General features: G+C 41.9%; 2 protein-coding genes, 1 non-coding gene and 1 pseudogene across 15 annotated transcripts in view; 3 read left to right on the top strand and 1 right to left on the bottom strand.

The window, feature by feature from the left end:
* The window catches only part of D5Ertd579e (DNA segment, Chr 5, ERATO Doi 579, expressed), a 96250-nt gene that overhangs the window by 14022 nt on the left and 60302 nt on the right, over positions 1-21926 (top strand). For all 12 annotated transcript variants that reach the window (XM_011240750.3, XM_011240747.2, XM_011240749.2 and 9 more), the window contains one exon: positions 9469-9963. In XM_011240750.3, the coding sequence (XP_011239052.1) occupies positions 9733-9963 (231 nt within the window). In that variant the 5' untranslated portion in view covers positions 9469-9732. The remainder of the gene's footprint in view (positions 1-9468; positions 9964-21926) is intronic.
* On the bottom strand, positions 10930-11053 carry Gm25767 (annotated as a pseudogene).
* Positions 16199-16302, top strand: Gm24878. The gene has a single exon (XR_003956058.1). It is a non-coding gene; the product is annotated as a U6 spliceosomal RNA (small nuclear RNA).
* Gm32584 (predicted gene, 32584) overlaps positions 21053-21926 on the top strand; it is a 31496-nt gene continuing 30622 nt past the window's right edge. The window contains exon 1 of one of the 2 annotated variants that reach the window (XM_030254990.1): positions 21053-21912. In XM_030254990.1, the coding sequence (XP_030110850.1) occupies positions 21407-21912 (506 nt within the window). In that variant the 5' untranslated portion in view covers positions 21053-21406. Of the gene's footprint in view, positions 21923-21926 lie in introns of both variants that reach the window. The other variant, XM_017321201.1, reaches the window with a different exon arrangement.

Genomic DNA, 21926 nt, shown 5'->3' with positions numbered 1-21926 from the left:
CATCATCTTTTACTTGAGTTTTTAATTTTATAAACTGTTGAATGTGAAGTTTGCCCCTGCTAGAGAAAAGGAACATTTTTTAAATGGCATATAAACTGCAATTTTGTAGCCCTACTGAAGTACTTAGCATCTAACACATCTAAGCAAACTGAGCATCTACACTGGTCATTAAAAAACGAGAAGGTGCTCAGGTTTTCTTCTGTATGTAGCTTTCAAACCAGGGACATTAGTAGACATCCATCAAGGCTTTTAGAAGTGCTTCTAAAAACAAAAACAAAAACAAACAAAAACCCCAAAACTCCTCCTCCTCTTTCTTCTCTTCCTCTTCCTCCTCTCCCTCCTCCTCCTCCTCTTTCTTCTCTTCCTCTTCCTCCTCTCCCTCCTTCTCCTCCTCTTTCCTTCTTTCTTCTTCATGCATATTTTTTTGCTGGGCATGGTCATACTTGCCTTTAATCACAGTGCCTGCAGAGTCAGGCAGATCTCTGTGAGTGTGAGACCAGCTTGGTCTACACAGTGAGTTCAAGGACATCTCTGCCTGCGTGGCAAAACCCTATCTAGACAGACAAACAAACAAGCCAACCCTTTTATTTATTTTTGGACAGTTTTATACAGTGTTTTTATTATATCCACTCCAACTCCCTGTCCTACTTCTTTCTAACACCTCCTAAAGCAGTTCGTTTCCTGCTTCCCTTCTTTTCCTTATATTTATTTCTGTATCATACTGAACCCAGCAGTGCCGCTTGTTGCATGTTGCCTGGTTGTGAAGGCCCTGATCCCTGTGCAGGGTACTGTGGCTACAGCGAGCTCTTGAGTTCTGTCCAAGTCCTGCCATAGCACTTCTCCTCATCCCCTAGCTGCTGCACTTCCAGCCTCTCTTCCCTGGTTCCCTGAGCCTTGGGAGGGGGAAGTGATCCAACTGTCTCATTAGGGGGAGCAGTTAGCAGTCACTTACTCTCAGCACTTTGACCAGATATGAGTCCCTGCATCAACTGCTGCCCAGTGCAGAAAGGAACTTCCCTGGCCACCATCCTTAACCTGAATGTAAAGATCACGCAGACCTACTATAGGCTTCCATTCTTCTATAAGATATTTACTAAGTACTACATAGTAGTCTAAGACCAGTCCTGTAGTATAAAAAGAATTTTAATTGTCATTGAGGCAACTGTGCTTCCTAGTATAGATCATCAGTTTGATTCAGCTACTTGGCTAGTAAAAATGGAGCTTCTTAATCTTCATGCAGCTCTTCCTGCTGGCATGGAAAGATTGTGGCTGCATACTAGGTTAGGTTTGGTTTTTTTTTTTAAACTATATTATCTTAAAAAGAAGCTTTATTCATTTCCTAAGACTCAATGTATTTCTAGAATAGGGCAGAAAACTATGTCTAGAAAACTGTCCATTTGTATTTAGTTTTTCAGATACATAGAGGAAGCAAGCCAGCAGGATCAGCTGTAGCCCTTTGCTGTCTATTTTCAGTGTTAGTTTTAGTTTGGGTTGTAGATTCCTCACCAGTCTCCTTTTGGTTATACATAGGCTTTAGAGGCTGGGCCCTCCTATAAGGAATGAGAAGTGTTGGCTTCAAATTGTTTGCCAAGGTCAGGAATAGCAAACAAGATTTGTTTATGAGTGTGAAGCTGCTTCATGTATGGGCACACTTCATGCCTTCCAGGCACAGCGTGTGCTTAGGTTGGAGCTAGCAAGCAAGGCTTGTTTACAAGTAGGAGAACTACATCATGTTGAGACTTCATGCTTTCTAGGCAGCATTGCTTAGAATTCCCAGACCCCTCTCCCCGCCAAAAAAAAAAAAAAAAAACCCTAAATAAACAAAGAGGGGGAAAGAGCTTCTGAAAGCCTTTGTTTCTTTTCCTTCTCTTCTTCCATCTCCATTTATTTATATTTCAGAAGCACATTTACTTGTATATGTGTGTATGTTTCTGTAGGCATGCATCTGGAGGAGAGTGGAAAACTTGAAAGAGTCAGCTTCTCCTTCCACCATGTGGGTCCTGGAGATTGAACTCAGGTCATCATAAGGCTTGGTGGCAAGTGCCTTTACCTGCTGAGCCATCTCTCCATCTACCCGCTCATCTAGCCATCTGTTTGTGTAAAAGTCAATTGCAAGTAATGTAGACCTTTGAGAACCAACTGTGTTAACCAGCAGTGCACTCTTTGTAGTCAGGAAGGACCAGTTACAACACAGACTGGGGGCTTGTACTGCAGAAGCACCCCATTAGATATAATAGAGAAGCATACTCAAGAGTAAAACCAAAGCCTACTAGTAGAGTATGGAAAATACTGAGGGGGGAAAAACCTGTTGGCTGTTGTCTTTATGTTGCCAGTGCTGTGCAAAGTGCCTGGCAGTAGGGAGGGAGCCTGTGGTACGTGTGGGGTGGTAAAAGGTGAGTTTAAAAACCTGGTCGACAGTCTTATTTCACTACTGGTAGACACACGGTGTAACCACAGCTGGTTTTCCCATGTGCTAGTACATTGTTACTTCCCAAACCTCTCTTTGAGAGTTTGTTCTCTTTGTTTGGATTCAGAAAGCATTAGTTCAGCACAGTTTTAATCTCCTGCTAAGGCCTAAGCATTCTGCTAAGTAGGACATGAAGAGTGTCACAGTTTCCACTGAAAGCCTTGTAGCCTCATTTGTGACGAAATCTACCCCAGAGGCCAGAAGTAGTCTGAAAGGATGTCATAGACTCTGAGTTTCTTTGACTGCCTTGTGAAGATGGTGCTGCCTGTGAGCTGGCAGAGATGATGGCCTGCAAGGGTTATGGGGAAGCAGAGGACTCCCATTGCTGGTGGCAGGAGCATTCCAACAGCACTACAGTGTTTGAAACCTTTCTGAGATTACCTTTCTCTTTTACGAATATCTTTTCTTTTACAGTTTTAATTTTTTGGGCTACTAAAACTTCCCCTGTCTAACCAGATTGGTAATTTTTAACAATGCTATTTTTAAAAAACTAATATCCTCTTACTTTGCCCCTTGATGTCACTGTGGCTGGTGACACCTGTTCTGTCAAAACAGTGGTGCTTGACCCTTTAATACAGTTTCTCATGTTTGGTGACCCCAACCATAAAATTATTTACTTCATAACTGTAGTCTTGCTACTGGTATTAATTGTAATATAAATGTCTGATAGGCTGGATATCTGATATAAAACTCGTGTGAAAGGGTCATTTGCCCCCCAAAGGGGTCAAGACCCACAAGTAGAGAACTGCTGTGTTGAAAAGTGTGGCTAGGAGGCTTGCTTTAACTGACTGACTATGAGCAACTCATATCTAAGAAGAAACTTTCTAGCATCAGGACATACATTGGCACAGACGTTGATATCTTCTGTCCCTGGATTAGTTGGATTCCAGATGATGACCATTTTGTCACCCGTGTCCCAGGTGGACCACACTTGGTAATGATGTCCTTGAGCATCCCTGCTGAAGCTAGACGAATATGTGGCACCCCCAAATTGCAGCCCTTTTGAATTAAGACATTAAAATTTAGAGGGTTGTGTCTCTGCAGCATTGTGTACCTCCCTATTTTAACTGAACCCTTTTCCTGGTTACACTATCAGTGAGCTTCATTTGTTTTTACTGTTCCATACAGTGTGACCTTGTCATTGAACCATGTACAAGTACATTTTGCCAGCGTGTAATTTGACCTGTTGGAATTTAGTGCTGTGAAGCATGATTTGCACTCTGTCTTCACAGGGAAGGGCTTGTAAACTGTTGGAAAGAGAACTAGTCATTAGCTCAGAATGGTTGTTTGCAGGAATGAGTCAAAGCCAGTGTCCAGGAGAACTTGTGTGCAGAGTGAATGTCCCACATTCTCACAGTAATCACCAGCTGTATGTAGTCTCTGGGCACTTAAAGTGTGGGTGTGGCTAGTATGATAGAAAGACTGGCTTTTTTGTTGTTTTTGACAGGTCTCAGCTCAGGCTGGCCTCAAACTCGAGATTCTCCTGTCCAACTCCCAGGACACTAGAATTTTAACATATGCTGCCATACTCAGCTCAAGAAACTGATTGTAACCTGGGGGTAGTGCAATGGTACTCCAGCAGTGTGGTGACAGTGCTGCCGGGAAGGAGGCAGACATTTGCATCTGTGTTTAACACGGGACTTAATGGGATGCTAAGCTTTCAGGTGCAGAAATATGTGCTCCTATTTAAGAAACTCTTTGAAACTTACAAAAAGTATATAAGGTCAAGGAGCAGAAGGAAACAAGTGTATTGGTGCCAGAGTAGCCAGGTTCTCATAGTTGTCTTTTCCCGGATGCTCTGAATGGCTTCACAGGAACACAAGGGATTCTAGAAGCAGTTCAGATGTTGCCTGTGATATCATGCCATAAACATACTGTGATAGGGAGATGGCTCGATTCATCACATGTTTGCTGTGTAAGCAGGAGGACTGTTTGGTTCTCAGCACTTTACATTAAAACGACAAACAAACTGAATGTGGAGGCTGGAGAGAGAGGTCACCAGTTAGAGCACTTGTTGCTCTTGCAGAGGACCTGAGATCAATTCCCTACACCCATACGGTTGGGTGCTCACAACCTCTGTAACTCCAGTTCTAGGAGAGTCAACATCCTCTTCTTATCTCCATAGACCCTAGACCTGCATGTGGTTTAGAGACATATATGCAAGACATAAATCTAAAGAAAAAATAAAAAGGGTGTGGTAGTATACCCTTTTAATCTCGGTGCTTGGGAGAAGAGGGTGGTGAATCCCTGGTTCTTATTATCAGCCAGTCTAGGTTAGTGAGCCAGGCCAGTGAGATACAAGAATTTTTTAAAAAGGTGGATACCATGTGCGGCGTAACAGCACCCAGGTTCTCCTGGCCTCCACACTCATGCATACATACCCTACCTACTGTCCATATGAATGCACACCACTTTGTGAAATAAATGTTCATGTGTTGATAAGACTGAAGTTCACTGCATTTCAAGTAAGGGAAATAACCTTCCTATTTTAACTAAGTAGGTTTTATGATCCCTGAATGTTAAGTGACAAGGGAGAGTGTCTACTGGACATGGAATTTGAGGGGGAACTATCTTTCTCTCTCTCTTTCTTTCTTTCCTTCTCCCTCTCCCTCCCTCTCCATATATGTGTGTGCGTGCATACATACATACATACATACATACATACATACATACATATATACACGTATACATATACGCACTTATATATATAATGTGGTGGTGGTGTTTTAGGATAAGGTCTTACTCACATAACAGCGAGTTGGCCTAGAACTTGACATCCCTCTACAACTTGGGGAATATAGAGGTTACAGATATATACCCCTAAACTTGGCTCTTTGATCTTATTTAGTTATTTTAGAAGCTATTTAATTTTTTAGAAAACAATTTTGAAAAAAATTATTGCACATTTGTTTGTGTGCATGCATGCATGTGTGCATGTGCCTGTGTGCCACAGCGTGCATGTGGAGGTCAGAAACAGCTTGCAGGAGTTTCCATGTGGGTTCAGGGATGGGGTTGAGGTTTCCAGGCTTATGTGACAAGTGCCTTTACCCACTAAGCCATCTCACTGGCCTCTAAAGGTAATTAATGAAGTGGTGGTGCACACTTTTAGTCCTAGTACTGGGGAGACAGAGGTAGGTGGATATCTGAGTTGGAAGCCAGCCTGGTCTACAAAGTGAGTTTCAGGATAGCCTGGGCTATGCAGAGGAATTAAACAAAGATAGCTAATGAAGCAGATGTAACTGTAACTGCATCTCTAGCTATCTTTATTTCCTTAAGGGGATCCACATTTTGTGCTGGAATACTTTTTTTTTTTTAAGAATTATTTAATTACTTTATGAGTACACTGTAGCTATCTTCAGACACCCCAAAAGAGGGCATTGGATGCTATTACAGATGGTTGTGAGCCATCATGTGGTTGCTGGGAATTGAGCTCAGGACCTCTGGAAGAGCAGTCAGTGCTCTTAACCACTGAGTCATCTCTCCAGTCCTCTATGGTGCAATGCCTTTTCTTCTGTCTAAAAGACTTCATATTTCCTATAGGGCAGGTTTGTTGGGAATAGTTCAATTTTCATGTGTCTGAGAAATCTATTTCATCTTGGCTTTGAAAGACAGTTTTATAAGTATGGAGTACTAGGTTGACAAGGTCCTTGGTGTTTCAAATCTTACCTGATCATCTGCTCACTTACACTGATTTCAACAAGAGCTGGATGCTATCCTTACCTTTGCTACTATACTTAATGTCTCTGCCTCACCCTGGCTGCTTTAGAATTTTTTTTTAAAAGATTTATTTATTTATTATATGTAAGTACACTGTAGCTGTCTTCAGACACTCCAGAAGAGGGCATCAGATCTTGTTACAGATGGTTGTGAGCCACCATGTGGTTGCTGGGATTTGAACTCCGGACCTTCAGAAGAGCAGTCGGGTGCTCTTACCCACTGAGCCATCTCTCCAGCCCCGCTTTAGAATTTTTATGTTGGTTAGAGGCTTGAGGTTTTCTGTGCTGTGCCATTTTCTTCATTCATGTGCTTGGAGTCTTTGACTATCTTGCTCATTTAGTTTCTATCAGTTTTGAAAAAGTGATAATTAAAGTACAGATATCAGCTTTTAGTATATTTAAGTGAATTTATTTTTCTCATTCTTGTCTCCTATTTTGAATAGTTGTCAGACACTGTAAATTCTAATTTCCCAGGTCCTGGTGTTTTTGAATTCCTATAAATATCTTTGAGTTTTGTTCTGAAACCACAGTAAAGTTAACTGAAAACAGTTTGGTTCTTTGGAGTCTTGTAAGATTTGTTTGGGGACAGACATGGTTACTGAGATCAGGTTAGAGAGATGGAGGCTGGAGATTCAAGGCCAGGCCTTTATGATCTACATGAGATGCTGTTTCAAGACATTAGCACCACCACCAAAAAAAGAACCAGCAGAAGATTTGTTAGGCTGGACCAAACCAGTATTTACACAATAGCTAATTCTTGCCAAATACAAAAACCAGACTTCTAGAGTTGTGAGGTTCCTGGCTTGGCTGCAGGTGCAGCTTGCTGCTGTTGGGGATCAGGTACTGATTCATCTTTCCCAGGGATTCATCCTTGCTGTGGGGGTCTCTGTGACCACCAGACCCTGCAGAGTAACGATCTGCATGAGGCAAGAAGGGAATCTGACTCAGCATGACTCATTAGCTGGTGTTGATTCAAACTTAGACAGTTTAATACTAGACAGTTTATATTAGACATATTTAAGTACAGTACAATTTGGAAAAAAGTTTTATAGTGTAATACATCCCCTATGCACAAAGAGGCATAATTACATTGAAAGTTTTTTCAAAGTATATTTCTTCTATGAAGATGGGTTCTAGATATAGCCTACCTGTGTTATCTTAAGGGGTCCGGGGAGGATCTGGTGTGGTCTAGGTCATACAGACAGCATACAGGTTATTTAGACCATCAACCACCTCTGGTCCTGTTTGTGGGAGCTTAGGTGAGCCAGGCAAATCCTGGCCCTACAGATAGCACAGGGGTTTGCCAAGGCCAGTGTTTCTCAACCTGTAGCTTACAGTATCCTACATATCAGACATTTACATTATGATTCATAACAGTAGCAAAATTGAAATTGTGAAGTAGCAAGAAAAATAACTTTATGGTTGGGGTTACTACACCACGAGGAACTGTATTAAAGAGTCACAACATTGGAAGGGTGAGAACCATTGACTCTAGGCAGTTAGACACCCCCCCACCATTTCTTGTCTTTTGGGCAGAAAACAGGTTATACATTTTTTTTCCTTTCACAAAACAGCCCTGAGTGTTTAACATTCCTGGTTTCTTTAGTGCTTATCTGTGAGCACAAGGACCTTTGTGCTCCCAACACTGTGCCTTAGTTCTGTTCATGCTCAAACTTGTCGGTCCTCTGCTGTACTCCCCAGGAGAGCTCACTGCAAGTCTCTGATGGTGGTGCCTGCCTTTCTCTAGGTCTCCTGTGAGTTCAAGCTGCCTGAATTCTCTCGCTCCCTCTTCACCTGTTCCAAGGCTCCTCAGTCTGGCTGGTTTTCACTAAGTAACTTGTCAGCTTGATTCAAGTGGCTATTGTTAATCGGTCTGTCTAATATCTTCCTGAGAACCAAACATTTATTAAATCATTTATGGAAAATGTTTTAATTTTGAGAGACAGCTGGGAAATATCACCTGGTGAAAAGTAGAAAATTTTTGCTTTAATTTAACTACCTTTCAAAGTTTAATAAAGGCAGTATATTAGTGAGGATTTTTTTAAGTAGCAAAATAGTAAAACATTTTATTCTAGTTATACAATGGATTTAGAATTGTCTTCTATATATTTAATGTGTATAAATTTTACTGACACCTAGAGAACTCAGGCATTTGTAGAGAGGGTCTTCCTTTCACTCATGATGCTGCTCTGAGTTATATGTAGTGGCTGAATTCCACGAGCACACTGGCCTGATCAGTGTTGCTTTCCCTGTTTGCATTTCCTAGTGGGCTACATAGCTAGACTCTGCATTAAGCAAAACAAAACAAACAAAAAACAACCCAAACCCAAAAGATAAAGAACAGTTTTTTACTCAATAAACCCATTATTGGACATAATGAAAAGCGTTTAAAGGAAGAGCGTCACTGAATCAGCTAGGAGAGGCCACTGCGGCTCTGACACTGTAGCCTGTGGCTGTGTAAGACAAATCTTCCATACAGCCTTAGGAACTCCCTGATTACCATCCTCAGCTTTTAGCCATACAAAATAATGACCCATGGGTCTAAATAAAAATAATGACCCGTGGGTCTAAATATTTTTGTTTGTTTTATTTTTCGAAACAGAGATTCTCTGTGTAGCCCTGACTGTCCTGAAAAGATCAGGCTGGCTTTGAACTCGGAGATCTGCCTGCTTCTGCCCCACTTGTGTTTGGATTAAAGGTGTGTATCGCCACTGCCCAGCGTGAATTTAAGTTTAAAGATTGTTTTTACCAGTGTTTTGAAGAAACTGCTATTTAATTGTTTCCATTGAATTTAAGTATGAACCTAATGATTTTCTGTAAGCATTTTACCAGTCCAGTCTCTTGAGATAGGAAATGAATGTTTGTGTCATTGGGGAAAAGCAGAGAATATCACCTTCTTTGTTCTCATTCCAGATGATATCAAGTTTTAAATTTTACAGTGTCACTCAGTTTAAAATGCTAAATGCTCCACAGGGAAAACATTGTTTCAAGTTACCAGATACATTTTAAAAGGAGGAACACCTTCCTTTAAAAAAATCATCTCCACTTGCAGGGTGGTAGTGGCTCATACCTTTAATGCCAGCACTTGGGAAGCAGAGGCCAGGGATCTCTTGGGTTTGGGGCCAACCTAGTCTACAGAGTGAGTTCCAGGACAGCCAGGGCTAACAGAGGGCTAACCCTGTCTCGAAAAATCAAAATAAATAAGTAAATAAACAAATAAGATAAAAATCATCCTCATAACTTTGTGTGTATATATAATGTGTTCTTTCTTTTTCATTTCTGTAGGGACTGCCAGAGACTGACATTGCCTCAATGTGAAATGAAAGTTGAAAACCTCATCTCCTTGTGTGTTGCTATCATGGTGTTGATTCACTGGTCATGCCTGAAGAGGGAAATTGTGTTGTAGAGAGCTGACTGCTGCGCGGTCACTGCCTATCCTCCATGTTCAGCTCCTCTCCTTTCTGCTGGAGTGAAATCCTCTCCGGATTCCAACAGAACGTCCACTGTAGAAAATGCTTTGCATTTTAAGAATGTCAGCAACCTAAGTTCATGCGCCCTGTCTGTACAGTTGTTGTGGATGGTTTGCCATCTGAAAGCACCTCAAGTTCTTATCCAGGCCCTGTGTCTGTTTCTGACATGTCGCTGCTTCATGCATTGGGCCCAGTGCAAACCTGGCTGGGACAAGAGCTGGAGAAATGTGGCATTGATGCCATGATTTATTCACGGTATATCCTCAGTCTTCTGCTGCATGACAGCTATGACTACGACCTGCAGGAACAGGTAGGTATTGACGCATGTTAAGTGTTTTCTGACGACAGTTGATGATGACGACTATGTCTGTGTCTAGTTACATTCTGTTGTTGTGATAAAATACCCCAACAGAAGCTTAACTTAAGGGAGAGAGTTTATAAGTCCAGATTATGACTCATCATGGCTGGGAAGCCACAGTGGCAGGAGCCCGAGAGAACTGGTCACGGTATGTTCAGGTGAGCGGAGAGCGATGAATGCATCCATGCTAGTGCTCAGCTTGCCCTCTCCAGGCCATTCAGTCCAAGGTCCTTTGCACAGCAAATGATGCTGCCCACGATTAAGATGGGTCTTCCCACATGAGCTCAATCAAGATAATCCTTCACACATTCTTAGAGATGCCTTAATGTAGACCAGTGTTTCTCAACCTTCTAAATGCTGTAACCCTTTAATACAGTTCTTCATGTTGTGGTGACCCCAACCATAAAATTAACTGTAATGTTGCCACTGTTAAGAATCATAATGTAAGTATCTGATATGCAGGATATCTGATATGTGACTCCCAAAGGGGTTTCCACCCACAGGTTGAGAACTAATGATCTAGGCAGTCCTTCACAAGTGTACCTTTAGGCTTGCCTCCCAGGTATCAAGATGACAGTATTAACTGTATTTGCATATTCTTTTATTTATTTTTGAGGTGGAAGGGAACATGTGCCACGGCATTCGTGTGAAGATGAGAGGACAACTTGTAGGAGCTGACTCTCCTTTCCACCTTGTAGGTTCCAGGGATTGAACCCAGGTTGTCAGGCTTAACAGCAGGCAACTTTGAGGATCATCTTCTGTCTCTGTCTCAGGCTCACTCCTTCTTGGGGCCTGCCATCCCACTCAGTCTTGGGTTTGCTCCTGACTCCGAGATCCTGGCCCTGAACTCAAGCTAGCTTCCTGTCCCAGCCCCCTGGTACCAGTCTGGTGGTCATCTGAGGCTCACTGTTTTCAGGGAATGTTAGGCTACTAATCATCCATTCATATGTTCACAGATCAGAGCATAGCCTATGTCCTCTCTGCCACCTACTGATGCACATGTGACACAGCAGCCACACCTGTAACACTCTGGGGAGGAAGAACAAACTTATATTGACAAGAATCTGGCTTTACCTTTCCAAACTCACACAAAAGCCCTAGAGACAGTTGGCTGCCATGCCTGCTTAGCTTTTAACTTAGGTTGTGGAAATCTAAACTCTGGTCCTCACACTTTTCTAGCAAATGCTTTTTCCACTGAGCATCTCCCCCGGTGCCAAAAATACTTTTTTACTTAGCCGTAAGGCAAAGAATACCATGGCTTGTAAGGGAAGGTCAAATAAAAAAACAATTTTATTGTTAAATTTATTTGTATTATGTTTTATTTATGTGAAGACCCAAGAGGGCATTTTAGATCCTCTGAGCTAGAGGTACAGTCTGTGAGACACTCAACGTGGGTGATAGAACCCAAACTGGGATGCTCTTCAAGAACAGCCAGGGCTCTTAAACCACTATCCTGCAGCTGCCAACCCCAGTGAAGGTGATAGAAACAATTTGTGTGTAAAATTAAAACTACCCATTAGGTATATGTAGAATTACCTCCAGGAGCATGAACTGTTAATGGAAGATGTTAAATGAAGGAATATATGTGAGGAATGTGCACGGCAGAGCAGCATCAGAACTAATGCTGCTGGCATGAGCTTGAGTCCATAGTAACCTAGACTGGCCTTGAGCTCGCTGTGTTCAAGGATGACCTTGAACTTCTGGTTTTTCTGCCTCTACCTTACAAGTGCTGGGATTATAGTAGTACACCACCATACCCAGTTTATGTAATGGCTATTATTGAGCCCAGGCTTTCCTGCATGCTAAGTCAAGCACCCAACCACCTGAACCACATCGTAGCTCTTTTGTTTATATTTTTAAAAAATTGTTTTTAATAGTGTGTGTGTGTGAGTGAGAGAGAGAGAGAGAGAGAGAGAGAGAGAGAGTGTGTGTGTGTGTGTGTGAGAGAGAGAGAGAGAGAGAGAGAGAGAGAGAGAGAGAGAGAGTGAGAGTGTGCCTGAGGAGGTTAGAGGCATCAGATCCTCTGGAATTAGAGTTACATGTGTAAGCTACTCACTTGATGTAGGTACTAAGAAGAGAACTCATGTCCTCTGCAAGAGCTGTAATAGGCTTTTAATCTTACAGAGGCACTTGTTTACATTTGTGTGTGTGTTTAAGAATAATTTTAATGGCACAAAGAAGTCTTGAGAAGTACTAGATTTTGAAGATTCAGTTTTTCTATTTTGCTTAAATGTTATAACATTATACATGCCCACAGCATCGGGCACAGAGACAACTAAGGATGGGTTCCTGAAAGGCATTTGACAGTTTGTAGAGCAACAAAACACTGGGTTGGGCAGAGTTTGGGGACAAGGACACCAGGGGTCCATGAATGGGTTAGGAAATATGGTAAATAATAAGCAATGGAGCTGTGAGCTGAGAGCAAGCAGGAGAAGATGCTGCAGAACCAGCTGCTGTGGGTAAGAGACTAGAGACCAGCGTTCCTCAGCCAACAGGAAGAGCTACATGGTAGTGGGTATGTAGACTTCGGGTCACTTAAGTTAGGGAGCCACTGAGGCGACAACCTCTGTTTGGGGACAACGTAGAGGATAGAAGTAGATCCAGTTGCCCTGAAGAGTCCACTTGGAGCTTTCTGTCTCTTCTAGTAGGTATCTGTTTTTCAAGCAATGGGATGAAAGGTTAGTGGATCATCAGACAGCTTCAATTCTGGTCATAGTTGCTATTCACAAGTGCCTAAAAGTTCTGACCTGAACTGGCCTCAGGGAAGCCACCTAGCTAGCTGCACATGCAGAAGTAGGGCTGGCCCTTGCTTGGTTTGTTTCCAAGCTTCAGTGTGACTGGGGCTTCTGCTCTGACTCTCTGGCTGCCTCCTCCTCCCAGCTTGCTTCTGACCTAGCTCTCTGTAGGGCAGACGGTGGTGACACTAGGCATCATGTTCTCACGCCTCTCTTGAGCAGATTCTTGAAGGCAGGCCTTGAAACTTTGCTTTTAGTCATCTAGGGCCTGAAGTTGATGATAGTATGGGAACACAGTCTCATTCAGACTCACCGGGCTCTGTTCTTGAGGAGGCTGTTAACAGGAAGTTGTGGGAGGCAGGGTGGGTGCTTAGCAGCAGACGGCGGTAACACCAGCTGTATTTTAGAATACCGTGTCCTTTTTCTTCCTCCAGTTCCCAATCTCCTTTTTGAAAGAAGACAGCATGAAGAAGTCAGTCAGAGCCTTACTTAACCTTATGTCACCTCACCAGTGTATCTAGAAAAGCAGCTGCTAGTAGTCTCCTGAGGAGCTCTTCTGCCCCATCTGCTTTTGGTACTTGATAATCTTCTGACTTTCAGAATAGGACTGTGAAAAAACACACTTTATCATATTCAGTGTTTTGAGTAGATGTGGGGTGGTGAGCAGTGTGAAGGCAGCCTGGTCCACAGTCCAGCTCAGGCTTAGAACCCTAGAGACCCAGCAAGTGACTTTCATCTGCAAGGGATAGCAGGGTTTGGCCACGCCCCTTGGTCCCCTGGCTACAGCCTTCCACAGAACCCCCCTCCACACACACACACACAGAGGAGTGTGGCCATCAGCACCAAGGCCTCCCACATGCAAATAAGGTTTCCCCAAGCTCTCAGACCAAGCCAATGAGAAGTACCTGTTGTCAGACCCTGACCTACCCCAAAACTGTATATAAGAATCCTAATTGGAAGGATTAAAGGTATGTGAGTTGTCCAAGAGCTTCTGTCCTAAGAGCTGTAACACTTGGGAAGAGGTCTGCTCTCCTGAAACGCCACCTTAAGCTTGCTACACTCCTCACTCGGTCACTTGTTGGCCCAGCCTGACCTGGACCCAACTCTGCTCAGGGCAGCGTGGAATAACTGAGACAGCACAGCGGAGACAGGTGGAGCCAACTGCAGCAGCAGAAGCAGCAGCAGCAGCAGCAGAAGCGACTTCCCCTCGCTGCTTGTAATCACTTCCCTTTGCATGAGCTCTCGCACTCAGCTGGGCCAGAGACCTCCGTGGAAAGCCTCTGCTGCACAGGCCCCCAAGGAAACTGGCCCATATCTACTGGTTTATGTTTCAACCAGTCAACTTTTAATGGAGCATAGAAGGTAGATTAAAAAGTATGTATCAGTGAACTTTCTGTCACTGTGACAAAATAAGCACATATGTACATACATACATACATACATACATACATCACACACGCCCTCAAGGAACCATCTGAAAGGGGAAAGATTGTTTTGGGTTGGAGTTTGAGAGAGTCAGTCCCTAGTGGGCTGGTCTCATTGTTTTACACTGTGGCATGGTAAAAAAGCCTAGCAATGGGAAGCTTCTCTGTCTTGGCATCTGGGAAGCAGAGACAGAAGGTAGACCTTCAAAAGCACACCCCAGTGACCCCCATTCTCAAAATAGTCCCTACTTCTTTACACCCTTGCCCCACTTCAGGCCCTAGATGACTAAAAGCAAAGTGTCAAGGCCTGCCTTCAAGAATCTGCTCAAGAGAGGCGTGAGAACATGATGCCTAGTGTCACCACCGTCTGCCCTACAGAGAGCTAGGTCAGAAGCAAGCTGGAAGGAGGAGGCAGCCAGAGAGTCAGAGCAGAAGCCCCAGTCACACTGAAGCTTGGAAACAAACCAAGCAAGGGCCAGCCCTACTTCTGCATGTGCAGCTAGCTAGGTGGCTTCCCTGAGGCCAGTTCCACATAAACTTAGCAGTGGGAGCATTTATATTCAGTATAAAATGGAAGGATTTGGGGGTCTTTTTTTTTTTACTATATTGTTTTTAAAATATTAATTCATTTAAATAAAATGTTTAATAACTTGTAATACATTATACAATATGTAAAATAAAAATATGGACTGGGAGAGCTCTTGAAATCAGTGGAAAGAACAGAATACAAAGGTCTATGTGCTATGCTGTATTTTTATGTGCGTTTGTTACAGGTTTTATGTTTCCTAGTGAATTCAACTTGAAACTTAGAGGGTAAACACTCTGCGTGTCTGTAATGCAGTAAAACTTTTGACAGATTTTTAAGTCGTAAATCATACCAGGCTTCTTTGTGTGCTTCAACAGCACACCAGTATATTAACACGGAGGTGTCAGGGAAAGATTTGGTTTTACAAATATCTTGTAAATAAGCAAACTTGGGCTTGCTGTAATGACAGAATTTGATAGTATCTGTTTGAGGACATTATCAAAGATAAAATACATAAAATCCTTTGTATGACTGGCCATTAACAGGACAGTTAAGAAGAAAAGGCATTCGTATTGGAAAGGAGTCAAGCTATCTCTAGTCACTTATGACGTAATTTTATAGCCAATAAGATGCCTGATAAGGGATGGATATCTGGATTGGGTGTGGCGGGGCACTTGGCACTAGGGTTACGTTTCAGTAGCACAGCATTTGCTTAGTGTATGGAGGCCTTGGGTTCATCCCCAGTATTACAAAACAAAACAAAACAAGAAATGGGGGACAGATAGATACGGGGGGGGGGGATCCTAAAAACAGTTCCATTTATAGTAGTTTCAAAGACAAAATATTAGGAATACATTTAGCAGAAGTGTGAGACTTGTGTAAGAAGGCATTAAATGTGTAAAGACCTCAAAAGCCGAATGGGAAAATGTGTTCAAAATGAACAAACTCATTATCATTAAGATGGTAGTACTCAGGCTAGAGAGATGGCTCAGCAGTTAAGAGCACTGACTGCTCTTCCAGAGGTCCTGAGTTTAATTCCCAGCAACCACATGGTGGCTCACAACATCTGTAATGGGATCTGGTGCCCTCTTCTGGTGTGTCTGAAGAGAGCAAGGTGAATACATAAATAAATCTTAAAAAAAAAAAAAAAAAAGATGGCAGTACTCCCCAGATTGATCTCTACATTCACCAGTCATTATCAGAACCCTCGCCACCTTTACATTACAGAGCGACATGCTGACCCTAAAATTTATATGGGAAACACATAGTTTGCACAATAGCCCCAAATTCCTGGAAGCAACAAACAAAAAGACAGCAACTTTAGAGGGTTTACTTCCTGATTCCAGATTTTCCTACAAGGGTCTGATAAGATAGGTTAGTCCTGGCTTATGACTATGAGCCTTAAGTCATTGAGAGCCCTTTTGTCTGTGGTTAACAACAATGTGGAAATTTTCTTTCAGCTAATGGTCCTGGGGCCCCAGCACCAAACAGAGAGTGAAGGTGTGTTCATTTCAGCAGCACATGCAATAAAATGGAGCAATGCAGAGAAGATTAGATGCCCCTGTGCAGGGATGCTATGCAGATTCATAAAGCATACTGTTTTTTTATGTCACTAAAAAAGAAAATGAAGCTTAACTCTTGCCTCCCACCACATTGAAAAGTTAGCTCACAGTAGACCAGACACTTGAATATAAGGGCTAAAAACTTGAGTTAGGTAGTGGTGGCTTAGATGTGAGATAGAAGCGTATGAATCCATAGGGTGTATAAATGAATCAGACCTTACCAAAGTAAAACCTTTGGCACTCCAGATAATACTATTATGGAGGTGAAGGGGCAAGTCATATTCTGAAAGATATGCAGGCAGGCAGGTTAGGACCTCTTGGAGCTCAGCACAGAGAAAGGCCCCCAGGTACATTTGTCAGAGACAATGTGCTGATGAAGACTCAGTCCACTGGAAGGGGTTAGCATCAGTTGTTACTACAAGGTGAGGGCAGTAAAGAACACAGTCACAGATGATGGCAAGGTGATGATGTGATTGTATAGCATCAGCTTTGGAAAACAACCAAGTAGGTCTTCAGAGATTAAACACAGTTCAAATGTAGTCTAATACGTCTGTCTGTCTGTCTAATTATTTATCATCTGCCTGTCTATCTTCTATCTATACAGAAGAGCATTGAAAATCAGTGTCTATGCCAAGACTTGTATTTGAGTGTCCAAAGCAATATGGCTGCTAGCTAAAAGTGAAAATAACTTTCAATAAACATCTGTGGATGAATAGGAAAACAAAACACACTCCAACCGTACAGTTTGTATTAATTTGGTCCTAAACAGGAGTAAAACACTGATCCATGTTATTACAGCATGGATGAGCATTGGAGACATGTAAATGGGAGGCTAAACCAAAGGGCAGGCATCACATGACTCTGTTGTTAGCATCTGGCACAGTCAGGGCTGTGCATGAATGGAAAGTGCTCATAGGCACGGGGTTCCTTTTAGGTTGAGGAAATGTTTAAAGTTAAATAGTGATGTCTGTGGTGTAGCCTTCTTGGTATACAAAAAAACAAAACAAAACCTAAATCATGTTAAAAGTAAATGTTTGTATGTACAGGCTCTGGGTTCTATCCTTGTCATAGGGTTTTTACTGCTGTGAAAAGACACCATGACCAAGGCAACTTTTACAAAGGACAACATTTAATGGGGCTGGCTTACAGGTTCAGAGATTCAGTCCATCATCATCAAGGTGGGAACAGGGTAGCATCTAGGAAGAGGTGGTGTAGGCTGAGCTTCCAGTTCTACATCTTCATCTGAAGGCTACTAGTGGAAAACTGGCTTCAAGAAGCTAAGATGAGGGTCTTAAAACCCACACCCACAGTGACACACCTATTCCAACTAGATCTACTCCAAATCGGTCACACCATTGCCATGCCCTGGGCCGAGCATATACAAACCATCACAATCCCTGACCAAAATTAAACAAAAGATTAATTATGTGAGTTATGTCAGTGTGATACCTAACCTAAAAAGGTGGTGTGTATGGGTGTTTGTGGTTCCTTCCTTACTTTGTTGGTTTGTGTGTGTGTGTTTGGAGGCAGGCGTGCCACAGTCCATGTGTGTAAGCAGAGGACACCTTGCAGGAGCTGGTTGTCTCTTCCCACGCCATGGCTCCCAGGAATCCAACTCAGGCCTCAGGTTCAGCAACAGCCTCCTTTACCCAGTGAGCCATCATCTCACTGGTGGTGTTTTTGTTTCTGAGACAGTCTCACTCAATAGTCCAAGCTGACCCGATGCTCATGATCCTCCTGCCTTAGTTTCCTCAGTACTGGGATTAAAGATATGTGCCATGATACCAGGCTTCTGAAATGGTTTATTTTATGTGTATCTTGCCAGATTTGTATCTTTCTGGAAAGGGAAAAATAATCACTTTTAGAACTGAATATTTGTGGTCAATTCTAATTGGTTTTCTTGAAATAGTCTTGTTTTGTTACCCAGGCTGGCCTGGAACTCTTGTGTTTCAAGTCATCCTCCTACCTCAGCCTTTGAGTATCTGATATCTGGGACCACAAGCCGTCATGACTATGCCTGGATTGGCTTGTTGGCTTTCATGTGTAGGAAATGCTCACTTTGAACTCCCATCAGTTTAATGTTCTCTTTTTCCCAATGAGTTAGTTATCTTTTAGAATAAAGGTGAAGTCTAGTCCCAGCCTACAAATCACATTCTTATTAGTACACAGAATTGTTCCTGAATTAGATTTAAAATTTCATCAGTGCAAATTTTGGAAATGTTTCTCTTTTTTTTTGTTGTTGTTATTTCCTTAAATTATCTATTCTTTGACCTATAGATATTTTTAGACAGACTCCCTACAGAAGAGCATATTTGCTGTGCCTTGAGTTAGCACATTGTTCCGCACAATTTGCCCTCTCAACTGGCTAGACTTGTAGTCAGTGTTTGACTGCATTAATGACCTTGCCCCTTGGAAACCTTTATCTCCCAGACCAAAAATGGAACCTGCTTCTTAAGCATTTCTTTAATGATTGCCATCTCAGAATGGTTGGCCCACTTCTTCCTGCTACACTGTACCACTCCCAACTAGTGGAGGTTGTGTTGAATTCAGTGTTGGAACCTAATGCCAAAGGGAAGACACTCTGGTAAGAAGATGGCTTTTTCTCCAGGTACAAAGGCCTGCCAGACATAAACCTAAGACTGTTGCCAGAAACCAGGTTCAGGCCTCTTCTTACTTCTGTCTACTTAGAAGCTTTGAATGTAAAGCTTTCTTGGGTACGACTCAGAAGACAGTATATATGATAAAGATCTTGTTCCTTGGGAACTTATTTATAACGTTCTTCTCAGTTGTTGGGGGTGGGGTGGTCACAGAGAAGCAAAAACTAAAATAAGATCAGATTGTAGGAAAGTATTATCTTACCATAGCTTTCCACGTCAGTGCATTTCAGATCCCTTAGCAGCTTCCCTGTCCAGTGCCCAGTGCATGAGTCACAGCTTAGTTAGCCATTGCTCTCCTGTTTGACATTGAAGCTGTCTTCCCTTGCTTGCCATTATTGACAGTGATATAATTAACATAGCTTTGCTAAATCTTTTACATTAGTGATTATTTCTTTAGGAATTCCCAGAAGTAGATTTAGTGGTTGAAGTACATGCTTAAGGTGTTTGACACATGCTGTGAGATTGTCCTTGTGAGTTTGCAGTTCATACTGCTGAGTGTATGTCACCTCTGCTGAGCTGTAATAGATTTCAGGCTCTGGATGCTCAGTAAGAGGAAAGGTAATCTGCACCCAGATAGAACTAAGCTCTGTCCATTTACAGCAGTTTACAAATGATGATCCTGCATGCTCTCTCTTTCTTTTCTTCCCCCCTATTTTTTTATTGTATGTGTATGAATGTTTTCCATCATGTGTGTCTATGCACCACTTGCATGCCTGGTGCTCAGAGAGGCCAGAAGAGGGCATTGGACCCCCTGGAACTGAAGTTACAGATAGTTGTAAGCTGCCATGTGGGTAATGGAATCAAACCCAGATCCTCCAGAGGAGCAGCCAGGTCTCTTAGCTGCTGACTTGCCTTTCCAGCCCCACTTTATCTTATTTTACTTAAATACAGTGCAGACCACGGGAGCTTAGAGCACGTTTGTCATTCTTGAAGAAACTATGAGTCAAGACTGTCAGGGGTCTGACCCATGCTCTTGTTATAGTACACATTCTGTTTCCAGAAGATAGAGATAAGAAGTGTTGGCTTTCAGATGTAGTTCAGCTAAACACAGTTAATAAGTGGAAATACTGGCCATTCTCATTTGGCCAACAAAATTGTTTCCTTGGAAAATAGGTATAATATCATTCATCTAAAAAATGAGATCTAAAAACATGGCCAGCAAATGCCCATTGAAGTTCTGAGTGTGTGAGATGTACAGGGACCGTCTGCTCTTTCTCATATTTGGCAGCCTAAGAGTCACTTTTATGTTTTGGTTCAAAGTGAAAATTGGGTTGGCAGTTGATAATTTGCATTCTGCTCTTTTCAAAGATGGTTTGAATTGTATAGTTGTGGTTCTTTTCCTTCTATAGCCCATGCCTATCATTTGCTTTAGTTCGTTTCCTGAGACCTGGCCCAACTGAATAGGAACGCCCCTCATTCCACATCACCATCTGCCTGTCTGCTCTTTTCACATCTTGTCTTTCTATTGTCTAATCACTTTATCAAATGAAGGACCTTGCAATCAAAACAGATTAGCACAGGAATAGAAAACGATTTTATAAATTTCTGCTTTAAGGAAAGAGCTAAGTAAACTTATATTGCAATAGTATATAGCCAAAGAATTTGTGTCATGGGTAATGGTCAGATACAAAATTATGCAAGCACTACTACAAATCCATAGCGGCTTCCTTTAAATGAACGTGGGAAACTAACCAAAGCACACCTAGTTTTCAGGGTTTTACTGTGTGGTGGTGTCAAGGCTTATGAGCCCCTTCTGCCTTCTTGCTTCTGAAATTGACTTTAGATTTTTATTCTGACGTACATAAGCCGGGGAGGGGGGGGGGACTGGCAATCCCTATAAAATGTTTTACATCTGTTGGGGGTTTTTTAGACAGTAAGACAGAGGAATGGGAATTTAATAATTAAATTCTTATATTACATCTTTTACATTAGTGATTATTTCTTTAGGAATTCCCAGAAATAGATTTAGTGGTAAGATGTAAAACCTTACCATAATCTGAATGTTTACTGCAAAGTTGGAGCTATTGGAGAGTTTAGTGTATAGCATAGAATTTCTATTAGAGAAGTTAGTGTATTGCATAGAATTTCTATTGGAGAAGTTAGTGTATAGCATAGAGTTTCTATTGGAGCAGTTAGTGTATTGCATAGAGTTTCTACTGGAGAAGTTAGTGTATAGCATAGAATTTCTATTGGAGAAGTTAGTGTATACCATAGAGTTTCTATTGGAGAAGTTAGTGTATAGCATAGAGTTTCCACTGGAGAAGTTAGTGTATAGCATAGAATTTCTATTGGAGAAGTTAGTGTATAGCATAGAGTTTCTATTGGAGAAGTTAGTGTATGGCATAGAATTTCTATTGGAGAAGTTAGTGTATAGCATAGAATTTCTATTGAAGAATTAGTGTATAGCATAGAGTTTCTATTGGGGAAGTTAGTATATAGCATAGAGTTTCTACTGGAGAAGTTAGTGTATAGCATAGAGTTTCTACTAGAGATGTTAGTGTATAGCATAGAGTTTCTATTGGAGAAGTTAGTGTATAGCATAGAATTTCTGCTGGAGAAGTTAGTGTATAGCATAGAGATTCTACTGGAGAAGTTAGTGTATAGCATAGAGTTTCTATTGGAGAAGTTAGTGTATAGCATAGAATTTCTACTGGAGAAGTTAGTGTATAGCATAGAGTTTCTATTGGAGAAGTTAGTGTATAGCATAGAGTTTCTATTGGAGAAGTTAGTGTATAGCATAGAGTTTCTATTGGAGAAGTTAGTGTATAGCATAGAGTTTCTACTGGAGAAGTTAGTGTATAGCATAGAGTTTCTACTGGAGAAGTTACTGTATAGCATAGAGTTTCTACTGGAGAAGTTAGTGTATAGCATAGAATTTCTATTGGAGAAGTTAGTGTATAGCATAAAGTTTCTACTGGAGAAGTTAGTGTATAGCATAGAATTTCTATTGGAGAAGTTAGTGTATAGCATAGAGTTTTTACTGGAGAAGTTAGTGTATAGCATAGAGTTTC

Source organism: Mus musculus, chromosome 5 (assembly GCF_000001635.26).
Source record: "Mus musculus strain C57BL/6J chromosome 5, GRCm38.p6 C57BL/6J".
Lineage (NCBI taxonomy): Eukaryota > Metazoa > Chordata > Mammalia > Rodentia > Muridae > Mus > Mus musculus.
The sequence above is the reverse complement of the archived record's forward strand: the minus strand, read 5'-3'. Positions and strand labels throughout refer to the sequence as shown.